Source organism: Nelumbo nucifera, chromosome 2, assembly GCF_055504915.1.
Source record: "Nelumbo nucifera cultivar China Antique chromosome 2, China Antique-T2T, whole genome shotgun sequence".
Lineage (NCBI taxonomy): Eukaryota > Viridiplantae > Streptophyta > Magnoliopsida > Proteales > Nelumbonaceae > Nelumbo > Nelumbo nucifera.
In genome coordinates, this window is record NC_142650.1 from 11,724,671 (window position 1) to 11,737,498 (window position 12,828).

At 40.7% G+C, this 12,828-nt stretch overlaps 2 protein-coding genes across 2 annotated transcripts; both read left to right on the forward strand.

Annotated features, from left to right (window-relative positions):
• The first annotated feature begins 1,245 nt into the window (after positions 1-1,245).
• Positions 1,246-2,988, forward strand: LOC148801923 (uncharacterized). The gene has a single exon (XM_088897307.1). It carries the CDS (start codon positions 2,194-2,196, stop codon positions 2,986-2,988), a length of 795 nt encoding a protein of 264 aa, XP_088753433.1. The 5' UTR covers positions 1,246-2,193.
• A 7,093-nt stretch (positions 2,989-10,081) lies between these two features.
• Positions 10,082-11,511, forward strand: LOC104597274 (abscisic acid receptor PYL4). The gene has a single exon (XM_010258735.3). It carries the CDS (start codon positions 10,377-10,379, stop codon positions 11,040-11,042), a length of 666 nt encoding a protein of 221 aa, XP_010257037.1. The 5' UTR covers positions 10,082-10,376; the 3' UTR covers positions 11,043-11,511.
• The last annotated feature ends 1,317 nt before the right edge of the window (positions 11,512-12,828 follow it).

Sequence of the window (12,828 nt, forward strand, 5' to 3'; positions counted from 1 at the left end):
AAGTCATTGGGAAAGAGGATCCCAACACCGATATCCTTTATGTTCAATACCATACCTGAGAAAACAATATAGACGTGCTTTTGGTTCCAATTTGGTATGTTCATGAGGTTGTAATAGAACAAAGCAAACACAACCAAATACACGAAGAGACTGGTAATCAGGGCAATGGCCATACAATCGTTCATAAGGAGAAATGTTACCAAGAACAGGAGAAGGAATGCGATTGATGGTATAAACAGCGGTGAGGGATGCTTCCCCCCAAAAACGTTCAGGACAAGAGAAAGAGATTAAAAGAGCTCGAACAGTATCAAGAATATGCCTATGTTTTTGTTCTGCACGCCCATTTTGTTGAGAGGTACCGGGACAAGATCTATGAATGATAGTTCCATTTTGTGAAAGAAATTGGGTAAGGATAGAATCTCTGTATTCCATGGCATTATCAGTGTGAAAAATTTTGATGATAGAGGAAAACTGAGTTTTGATCATGGTGGAAAGTTGAATATAAATTGCAGGTAATTCAGATTTATTACGCATGAGATAAATCATGTATATCGAGAGAAATCATCAATGAAAATCACAAAATAACGCGAACCACCAATGGTATTATGAGGCGAAGGGCCCCCAAATATCAGAATGGATAAGATCAAAAGGTGCAGAAGAAACAAAATCACTTATAGTAAAAGACAAAGCATGATATTTTGAAAGAGGACATGAAACACAATCAAAGTGTGTTGTTTTAACAGGATCCAAACATCCATTAGAAATTAAAAATCATAATCTAGAGGTAGAAATGTGACTAAGGCGTGAATGCCAAACGCTAGAGGTGACAGCAGCAACAAGAGATGGTAATTGAAGAGATGATAGCTCTCAAACAGTCTCCCAACCTTACGGCCTGTCCCAACGATCTTCCCTGTCCGTGGATCCTGCATAGTACAACCACGACTTGAGAAATGTATTTCAAAACCAAGTTCACATAATTGTCCAACAGATATAAGATTTAGAGATAATTGAGGTACCAAAAAAATGTTAGGGAGTGATAAACGAGATGTTGAAACAGTGCCTACACTTTTGACAATTAAGGTGGAATTATCGGCAGTATGAACAATTGGTGCAATATAAGGATGTGACTTGGAAGTAAATAGTGATGAATTTGATGTCATATGATTGTAACAGGCAGAATCAAAATACCATGATGAGGTAGTACCTAGTGTGACGGACAAGACTGAATTAGAAGGCATACCAGAATCAAGTTGGAGTTGGTGAAGAAGAGCTCGGAGTTCTCTAAGAGAAAATTTTGGAGAGGTGTTATCAGAAGAATTCTCTGTGGCAGCAGTTGCAGTAGAACTCGAAGCCTGAGAACCCGTGGATGAAGACTTCTGTCCAGACGTTTTTTTGGCTTGCAAGCGGCGGCACTCAAGAATAGTTTGACCAGTCTTCTTGCAGTAATTGCAGAAGGTCCGTTTTGAAGATTTAGTTGAAGGAGCAGCAAATGTACCCAGAGTAGAAAGAACAACATCAGTAGATAATAAGGATCGCTCATCTTGAAGTGTTTTTAGACGAGTTTCTTCAGAAAGCAAATCTTTGATCACAACTTCAAGAGAAGGCAATGGGCTACGATGAAATAGAGTACCACTAATAGGTTCATACTCATCCTTGAGAGTCATCAGAAGATGCCAAACACGTTGGCGATCGCGAAGCTTGGAATAAGTAGTAGCTGCAGAAGTACTATCCCATTCAGGTTTACATTGTGCTAACTGATCCCAAAGAACTTGTAATTCAGAGACATAACTGTAGATGGTCTGTTCAGGTTGCTGCTTCATACGGTGAAGACGCCTATAGAGCTGAAATTGATGCACATCATCAGAAATAGAATAACGGCCTTGTAAGAAATCTCATACCTCTTTAGGAGAGTCATATCTGCGAAATTCCAACTTGATGCTTGCAATACAAGTATTGTGAAACCAGGTCAATATTTGATGATTTATCCCGTCCCATTTTTCTATTCGTTTAGCAAATTCATCTTCTGTTTCATCCGCAATTTTAGTAGGTTTGGGAATCTCACCGGTCACATATTGCCATAGAAGGTGTCCCTTGAGAAAATTGCACATCTCTTGGGACCATAAATCATAGTTTGAGCCATCGAAGGTAACAATGATGGGATGAGAGATATGTTGTGCAGCTTCGGATGAATCCATGAGGAGAAACACAGATCTTTGGAGCAACACAAATTACGGGAAAATACTGACCTTAAAAAAAAACTTCGCAGAGTCCCTAATGTCTTCTTCGTTGGGGCAGCCTCAGTTCTGGTGCACGCAGACGCTGACGAAAGTTCTGTACCTTCAAGCGCAACAGGTCTCATATGCGAATGAGATCACCGCCTTTCCTTGTTTCTCACTTCAAAATCCCGAGCTGCCAATCCCTCTCGGAGCTTTGCTTAGTTACTTGTCAAGAAGTTCAGGCGCTGGAGCTTCAAAGAAGGTAGTATCCAGGAGCAGCAAGGCCGGGCTTCAGTTTCCCGTTGGAAGGATCGCCAGGTTTCTGAAAGCCAATAAATACGCAGAGAGAGTCGGTGCCGGTGCTCCAGTATATCTCGCCGCTGTTCTTGAGTATCTTGCAACCGAGGTGTTGGAATTAGCTGGGAACGCAGCGAGGGATAACAAGAAGACGAGGATCGTGCCAAGGCACATTCACTTAGCGGTGAGGAACGACGAAGAACTCAACAAATTGCTTGGTACGGTCACGACCGCAAACGGTGGTGTGATGCCTATCATCCACAATTTGTTGCCGAAGAAGACCGGGAGAGATCTTCCAAAGCTGTCTTTGCTAGCAGCAAAGCCGATGATGAAGCTTCCGGTGGGAACACTTGTCTTACACGTCAACTCCGGGGATTCGAGGGAGGCAGCTCTAGTGGCTCGCCGAGTGCTCGATTCAGAACGACGCGGGGCTCCAGTTGGTTGGGCGGATGAGCTTCTGAAGCAAAGGCTCTGATACCATGATACGAAACCAAGAAGGATGAATGGAGAAGATAATAATTTCTATATTGTGTATTATTCAATAAGTTGCAGCTCTATTTATAATAGAGCGAGATACAATCAAGAAACTAGGTCGGCGACCAAAAGTAGAATACAAAAAGGAAAGAAATAAGAGAGAAGGAGATAAGATAGGTACACCTAATTATCTCCTAGAAGTAAGGAGATAATGATACAAGTTTTGATGAAATACGCTAACAATGTCATTGGTTAATACTTTCTGCATTTGTTTTCACTTTTTTTTTATTCAAATCATGCATGCTTTATGAATGAATGCAAAATAATTTGGAGAAAGCAATTAATGGTCTGCATATAGGGGTTTCAATTGGACCGGATTTGGTCTAATCCAATCCGGTCTAATATGAGTTCATTATAGATGGATCAGGTTCAATCCAATATGATGAATATACTGGACCATTTTGGATCAATACAATCCAATGTCTGGACTTTCCAATACGTTCAAATTGGTTTTAATTTAGATTGGTTCTAATCCAAACTTGATCCATTGACACCTGCATTCTTATCTTTTATTAATAAATCAAATATTAATTGGTTCAATCTAGACCTGTTCATGGGCCAGGCCGGGCCGGGCTTTTACTCTTCATTAATGAAAATATGTTAGGCTCGAGCCCGGCCCTGATAAAAAGCCCAAAGCCTGACCTAATAAAAAAATTAGAATTTTTTCCTATTCAATAATCAATATAAATTAGAATTTATTTACATTAAAAAAAGAATATAAATTCAAAATTTATTTACATTAAAAAAAGAATATAAAGAAGGGAAAAAGGATGTGGAGAAGAAGGGTTCGGCTGGAAAAATAAGGAAAAGAGGTGAAAAAAAGAGGGGTATTCAAGTAGGGTTTTTAGGTTTAATTATAGGTCGGGCCGGGCTGGACTATTTTTGAAAATTCCGAGCCCAGCTCGGATTTATTGCGTGCCGGGCTTTTTGGCCCGAGGTTGAGCTCATGGGCCCATATACCTGTTCAAGCCCGTCCGGGGGCCGGGCCGGCCAGTCGGACCACCCGGCCATAAACAGGTCTAGTTCAATCCCATACAAATCCAATACAAATCCATTATAAATAGACTAAATCCAATCCAATCCAATAAATACTTCGGACCATTAAATCTAGACTTGTCTTATTGATCCGTCCAATCAGTACAAATTGATTTTGATTTGGACAGGATACAACTCAAAATCGGTCCATCGACACTTTTGTCTGTTTGCCTATCATGTGGAATATCGGAATCATTTCGTTTTAGTTGTGTACATGAAGTTTGAACTGTTGATCCCACATTGTTCACTAATATATATATATATATTGCCATCTAAAACGGATTTAATACAGTTATTAATCGTCTAAAACTTGCAATTCTTCGTACGAGCTACAAGGACATGCATCATCCTATCTCCGCCTTTCAGGCATGGTTTTTTCTTGGATTCTTTCGCATTTCAATAAGCAAATGTAATCATCCTAAAAGAAGATGAGGAACCCTGATTAGAAGTCGTTATCATGAAAACAAATTGAGGAACCTTTGATGCAACACCGATCGAGTGCAGGATTCGAAGTTAATTGTCGTATATATACATGAGAGATGGGTTAAGGAACCCATCAAAACTCAAGTTCTGCAAATTGCACCAGAAACGACATTAACACTGATTAAGGCAAACAACCCATTAGCAGAGGCAAGTCTGAAGTTGGAACTAGCTTCTAATCTTTCCCTAGAATTTCCCACCACATTTGTCGTATTTATTGTATGTACAAACTTGTATACTTAAAAGATATTTGAAAGAAAGGGATATAAGAGAAATACAAAGGAGAAAAAGAAAACAGATTAGAAAACGCCAATTTGCAGTGTTTATATCACTAGTGATGCTGTCCCAAAACGCGCCTTCAATTCACAAAACCATGACCAATCTGCATGCACAAGAGTTAAAAACAATTGCCTTTTGCCCAGCTAGTTGAGCTCAGCTATAATATTAACAAGTCGCAGAAGAAAACAATGTACAGCGTCTTTTCGTTCAACAAGTGGAGATCGATATTGACAGATCGGATATAACCATATCATCACGAATTCACGATGTTGAGATCTCAACCTTGCAGCTCTTAATAGTTAACAGTCTCCATGCATGTTCGAATTGAAATTGGGTGAGCGAGATATCGATGAGACTGGAGAAACAGAAAAAGCTAAGAGACGGATCATGTCTGGTTTGCAAATGAGGCCAGAACAGAAAAAACCGAAAACAAACAGTACGTAGTAGTGAATTAATGCCCCGAAATAACTAGATATTTGTCCACAAATTCATCGTAGGGTAAGTGGGTGGTATAGAATTATATTAATAGCTAAGATAACCCACCCAAATTGATAAATTAAATTAAAACAGCCTTGAAATTCATCGTCTGATAAGTGGGTATACATAGAATTTAATTAATAATAAGATCACCCACCCAAATTAATAGAATAGCCTGAAAAAACTGTATTTATGTTCTTTCTTGGCTAGTTATCAGTAGTTAGTGGTGTAAATGGATCGGATTTGGGTTGGATTTTATTCAAATCAAAATCTATTTGGACAGATTTAACGGACCAATAAGATATATTGAATTTGGATGGATTGGATGGACCAATATGACATATTGGATTGGACCTGGTCCATCCATAATGAATTTATATTGGATTGAGCCGATATCTGGTCCGTTGATAGAAAATAAGAACATAGATGTCAATGGACCCGGTTTGAGTTGAAACCAATCTAAATTAACAGGAATTTAAACAGATTGGACAGTCTCTGAGCCAATACAATGATCTAAAATATTCATTGGGCTGAATTAGACCAGGTCTATTTGTAATGGACTCGCATTGGACTGGACCGGATTGAACCAAATCCAGTCCAATTAACACCCCTATCAGTGGTGCCCTAAAGTGGGTATCTCCATTTGCTTCTCCAGCTCAGAGATTCTCACCATGTAGTAAGTTGGGATAAAAGAGGTCCACATCCTTCCTCTTGTTTTGCTTTTAAATAAAGGCAAATAGCTAGTAAGAGAAGTTGGGCATACCGTAATGTATTGGAAGTCGGAACACACACAAGATGTATGAACTATGAACCATGGATGACATGACGAAGGACACTATGCACGTGGCTAGAGTGTCTCATTTATCAAGTGGGACGAGTTGAACTCGTCATGTCTGCCTCCATATTCCATACATTTCAGGCTTCTACACGATCTTTGATCAGAACAAGGAATTGAATGGATTTGCAGGATCAGTCATCCATCAAGGCTTTATATATATATATATATTATATTATTGCATTGATAGTGGAAGAGTTGAAATTGAATGCATGACGGGATACGTTTAGGCTCGTTCTGTAAGGAATATAAATATAAATATGTATTATAAGTATTATTTACAAAATATAAGGTTTTGTATTCTATATATTTATATTTATACTCCTTCCAAACTGAGCTTTAAGCTCAGATGCTAGGGTTTCTGTTCAGCCAAAGCTGGGGTTTGCAATTTTTTTTTTTTTTATATAATTTTCTCGGGTGTAGGTTGAGTTGGGTACTTGAGTTGGTAGCTAGGTCAAGGGGTCCATATATCTCTATGTCTCCTTTCCACGTGGCAAGTTTTTAACCAAGAATGCAATGCATGGTATGGCTGACGTGGACTGACTGTGAGTGTACCTATATATACTTATAACTCTATAAATTAATACAAGAAACTCATTTATGTATGTAGTGAACGTATTGCATATATATATATGCAATAAGCTAGAGTTATATTAAAAAATTTGCCTACTGGCATGGGCCCTTGTTCTTGGTTTTTTGATAGAACCAGAAGGGGCTAGCTTCCTGATAACCACACCGATTATATCTGGGAAAGAAACAAATAATCGGTGTGGTTGCCACGTGAAAAAATAAAGATAATAAAATCATTTCATTTAAGATTAAATGGGTTCATTTCCAGCTGTTAAGAGAGAAGTTGGGGATAAGTTTGTTTCAGAAAAGGAAAACAAAATCCCCAGATGACCTCATTAGGTTATTCTATCAACAACCACAAAAGAAAAAAAGACATCTTATATGGAACACAGAAACCGTTTCTACGTGTAGGAAGATTTGTATGAATGGGATCGGAAGCTTGCCGAGTATGAACAACATAGCTGGCCTGAAAACAATAAGAAAAATGACAAAAGAGTAGCTCTTCTCCTTCTCTATAGCAAATGTAATTTTATTCATAAATTATAATTTAGCTGGATTTTGTCTTGGAATGAGTATAGCCTTTCTATCTTGGCTCCATTGGCTTGATGTCTGTTGCAGCTTCTCTAAGGACAGAAATGGATTAGAGATTAAAATATTAACAGGGGTTCATTAATTAATTAACTAATTGTTTGCCTTATCAAGGAAGAAAAGAATTAAGAAAGTCCAACTAGTTACAAACATTATATGCATGCACACAACGGCTATTGGTCTTGACCAAACCCTAAAAACTCATGGGTTTCTTGGGCTTAATCCACATTTACTCTTTGCTAAGCCTCCAGAGTCCAGATTCTTTCCTCCTTTTAAGAGAACCTCCAGAGTTTAGCTAGCCCCCACCTCAATCTTTCTTGTTTTCTTGTACAGTCAAAGATCCCTCTGCCTTATAATTCATTTGCCTCTTCAACCATGCATGCATGCTTTGTCTAGGATTCTTTCTTTGCATTTCCACAACCAATAATTCCTCACAAAAAATTTTCCCCTTTTTACCAGGAAAGCGTCTCCATCCTAATTACAGTTGGGTAACCTAATACGGAAGAACGACCAAGCGTTGGATTCAAAGTCTGCAAACTGCTAAGTTTACTAAACAAAACACTAATTAAGACTGTGATCAAGGCAGACCCTATCAAAGACATAGACCCAGCTCTGAAGCCCATCTGGAGACCGGTATAATTTGCTGTATCAATTAATAAAGTTGGGTTACGTACAAATGTTTAGAAAAATCACAAGTTGCTTAGTTCCTTCAATTGGGAATTTGCAAGTGTAGAGATAAGAGGTATGGTTTCAAAACCAGCAGGCTTGAGAAAGAATGACCAAGTTGCTTGAATAAATAAAAAGAAAGAAAGAGAGAACAACTAGTGGAGCTATTAACACAAGAATTGTGTCTCTCCTCCACTAGCATCAACTGGTTGAGAGCTATTTAACACAAGTTGAGACTGAGTAGGTCTTCTCTCACAAGTCACAACCATCTTTGGATGTTGAGTGAGGGTCTCAATCCCTCTAATTCTTTAACTGTTCAAGTTGATGCAAAGTGGGTGAGAAAGGGTCATACAGTAATGAAACGGTAAAATTGCGTCTATTTTGGCGGAAGACGTGGAGAAAGAGGGTCCAGCCCAATATAGCCCAAAAAAATCGGGCCAATCTTCATCCCAACCTGCCAGTTTTTCTGCCCTCGTAAAACTGGAAAATCAGTTTTCTTTTTTTTTTTTATAAAGTTAAAAAAATAACAAAAACAGAAAAAAAAAAAAAAAAAAAACAGGATGCTTATCTTATCCACCTGCTTACGGCCCTCGGTTGCAAGTGGGTCATCTAGTTGCCTATTTCTTTGGGTGCCCATTTGAACAAATGTCCTTTTCTTTTGTCTAGAATTACGTGAGTGCCACTCCTTGTAAGTTGTAACGGCCATACCAATCCAAAATGCGTACTCGGCCTTTAAATGACTTTATTGACCCTCTGACCTCTTACAGCTTGAGTGAGTCGGTGACAGCCTGCCGACGCGCCTTTTCGACTCGAACTACGAGATATCTCCCCACTGTTACTGTACAACTAAAGATAAGAAACGACCTACGTTCCTCTTATTTTTACCCAAGGAAAATAACCATGCTTGCCAAACAAAGGATTTCCAATTCCCCCCCTCCACAAATGGATGGGTTTTAGCCACCTGGAGAAGGGCATAATGAAGTGGTTTCAGTGGGCTATCATTTATTTAGAATGTGGACCCTAGATTTATGGTTGTGTCATATGTGGCCATGCCCACAAACCATACTTTCTGGGGTCTGGCCTGATTCCTCTGCAGGAAAATACATCCTTCTTGCATTGAAGAGCCATGATGTATTTTATTCTCTTGTTGCAGGCTTTATTAAAAACCTTGGCTAACAGATTTTATTACCAAGTGGACGTATGACAAAGGCGATCGAAATCGTCCACCTGGGACGAGACCCACTTGACTAATGGCCCATTTGTACAGTCTGCCATGTACCCACCAACCCATTTTTCTTTTTTATTTGCGCCCCAACAACAATAGTTTATGATCTCTTTAATTCATATTGTATATGCATGTAAAATATAACAAGGTAATTCCGTCGATGCATGGAATCATGGATACATTGGTGCCGTGCATCCAGTTGGGATTGCCAGATGTTAAGATTAAGTACGGAGAAGATGGGTTGTTGAATATTCTCTTCTCTTGAAATCCTGTAATGGGAAACGAGCAATTTGCAAATTGCAACTACAACTAGTCTCTCTCTCAACTCTCAATTTGTATTGGGCAGTGCACCATGAAGCGGGCGTGTGACACCATGGTACGAGGTGGAGCAAAAGCAAGCAACTAGCAAATTTTCCTCTAAATCAACAACCCATGTGGAGAGGTCCCCAGACCAGAGGGGCAGGGGCAGGGGCACTGGGCACTGAGCACAGGACAGGCTTCCCTGGATTAATTCTGATGGTGGTGGTGGAGGTGGAGTTTTCGGTCACCTCCGCCCAGAGCGGCAGCACAACTGGGGAAGACGAGAGCCAGCGGCCGGCAGATCACGCTTATCCCTTGAGAGAGAGAGGGTCGAGGGGGTTGTGTAATTGTGTATGTGTTGTGGTGCTCTAAACTGCTTTCAAGTTTCAACCACGGTCCCAACTCCCCAAGTGGTTTGTATTGTACCTGGTCTTTGTAACATTTTGTGAGGACAAACTTGTAATTTGGAGTAACTTCCAAGACTAGGGCTATTCTTGTAACTTCCATCCGAGCAAGTTGCATCTATTTTATTACCCACATGAACTTTATTTAATTAACCGTCTTTAGATTTTAGAAGCCAACCAACTCTCTCAGCGCTCAACATCACCCATTGGAAAAAACACCCAAACCACCTCTCGGAAAGTTCAAAGGTGACTAACCCCTCCCTCCTTCCCACTCTCTCTCTCTTCAGCCTTGTAACCTTGTACTTTTAATTCTCTTCCTCAGCATCTCTCTCTCTCTCTATATATATATTGACAAACACATCTCATAAACCCTCAAACCCAAATTCATCGTCACCTTCTTCTTCGTCTTGTAATCTGAAGATATACAGAGTGAGTGGGGAAGAGAAACAGCGAAACAAGAACAATTAATAATGCCGGCAACACCTCCCAAATCATCTCTCCAAGTCCACAGAATCAATAACACAATCACCTCCGCTACCAACACAACCAACGTTCTCTCCCAGAAACAATCACAAGCCACCACACTCTCCCGCCGGGTCCCTCTATCCTGCGCCATTCCGGTCCCCGACTACATCGCGCGCTACCACACCCACGCCGTTGGGCCCAACCAGTGCTGCTCCTCCGTCATCCAACCCATCGCCGCTCCCGTCTCCACCGTATGGTCCGTCGTCCGCCGCTTTGACAATCCTCAAGCCTACAAGCACTTCGTCAAGAGCTGCCACGTTCTCGTCGGAGACGGTGATGTCGGTACTCTCCGAGAGGTCCATGTCGTTTCTGGTCTCCCCGCCGTGAAAAGCACCGAGCGCCTTGAGATCCTCGACGACGAGCGCCACGTCCTTAGCTTCAGCGTCATCGGTGGGGAACATCGCCTCTCCAATTACAGATCAGTCACCACTCTCCACCCTTCCTCTACTGGCGCTGGAACCGTTGTTGTCGAATCGTACGTCGTTGACATCCCACCAGGGAATACCAGCGAAGACACATGTATGTTCGTCGACACCATAGTCCGCTGCAACTTACAATCACTCGCTCAGATTGCCGAGAACTTAGCCGGCCGGAACCGGACATCGTCGTGACAACCCCCCTTTTCCGATCTGTGACGGCCTTTCCTTTCCTTGGATTTTTCCAATGTGGGTCCAATTGATATCCATTGTTGATCGCAGCCCGGAAGAAAAAAAAGGGAAAAGATCTGATCGCTATGAAGCTTCGTTCGTCTACCCATGATTTTGCTTGAGCCCGTGATGATGTAAAGAAGAATGCGACACCTTGTTTTCCGAGAAAATCCGTTCCGTCGATCTGCCGATACCGGAACACTTTGTTTGCGTCATTCCGTCACCATCACCCCGTTATCTTTTTTTTTTTTATTTTATTTTAACTACATACACAATGTGAATTCTATCTGCATCTGGTTTTTTCTCCGTGCCCATGGTTTTTGTGTAATTTCAAAAAAATTGATTGCCCAAACAGGAAGGCAGTAGTCTGAGTTGCATCCCTTGCATGTGAATTTTCGATGTGACAAAAATAGCCCTGGACTGTTACTATCTATATGCCCTCGAAATTATATTTTATTGAAATTGAGTCTTGAAGCAAATTGGTTTCGTACCGCTCAGTACTTGATACGGTACTTGCGTATCGTATCGGGCAAATCCAGTTCCAGCTCAGTTGATTTAATTTAATTGAACTTAATCATGCTAATAATGCGCTACTAAGTACTGACAATACAGCAAGGTATCGTTTTTTGTCTAGAACCTAATCGCCTTCGCCCCCTCGTGGTTCGTATCGTTTTTTGTCGTGTCGCTGTTACAATCAATTAATTAGCATAATTAATTGGATATAAGAGTTCTTTCTTTCTAGTTTTCATGTTGTCCTTTGGCCTTTGGGGGGGGGCATGGAAGGTCGGGTCGGACTCACTCGGGGACTCGGGTTATAGTTAAATAAAGAGAAAGGGTCGTTGAGTTTAGCGGGGCATTAGAGAAGCTGAGAAATTGTCCCCTGGAGGGCATGCATGCATGGGATGGATGCATGTGGAAATAAACAAGTAATTGTGTGAATGGGAATCAACAGCTGCTACGCAAGTTGGGGATAGAAAAAATCCAAGTGGGGGGAGAGGGGTTGAATAAAGAAAGTGCAAGTTGAGGAAGGGGGTTTCGCTTTGGCCACTTAAATTTGTTTTTGGGAATTTGGTGGGGATGGGAAGAGGTGTTTGCAAGTTGCAAGTTGGGGGTTTGCAAGTGGGGAGGACTGAACAGGTGGTGGTGGGTTTAGTGATGCCCTCCCTCCCTTCCTCTCTCCTCCTCGTGGTCGTGCTTTCCTTTGTTTATATTTGATTGCTTTCACGCCACCCATTTTTCCTTCTCTGTCTCCTCCTCCTTTCCCTTTTGTTGAATTGACCACACAGTACTCTTTGCCTCTTCGAACAAAGTTTAGGCTACATCAGCTTGGCATTAGTAAATTTGGGTTTAGGTGAATGACTCTAAACTCTTGATGGATTAGATTAAGCCTTTTTTTTTTTCTTTTGAATTAGGTCATTGATTTTGACTGATTGCTACTGCCAATTTTTCACACTATTACTATTAATACTAACTAAGGTTGGGTTTGGATAAGCTTCAGCATTAATTTGTGCTTTTAATGTTTAAAAAAAGCAAGAACTCGAAAGCCCATACGACAGTCATTCAGCTAAACTTGTTTTATCTGGCTTTTTCAAAGCGGCTCAACTATAGCAGCTCTATCAAAGTTCATCCCTCCCCAATTGGCCCTTGGATTTTGTACTTTTGTGTCTTACAAGTGTTTTGACTTTAGATTATATCATGCAGGCAGCTCTTACCAATTTTACATTTTCCATCTCAAATCTCAAAAGCAAAA

Coding starts and splice junctions, on each gene's coding strand:
- LOC104597274 (XM_010258735.3), top strand. CDS start 10,377: ATGCCGGCAACACCTCCCAAATCATCTCTCCAAGTCCACAGAATCAAT.
- LOC148801923 (XM_088897307.1), top strand. CDS start 2,194: ATGAGGAGAAACACAGATCTTTGGAGCAACACAAATTACGGGAAAATA.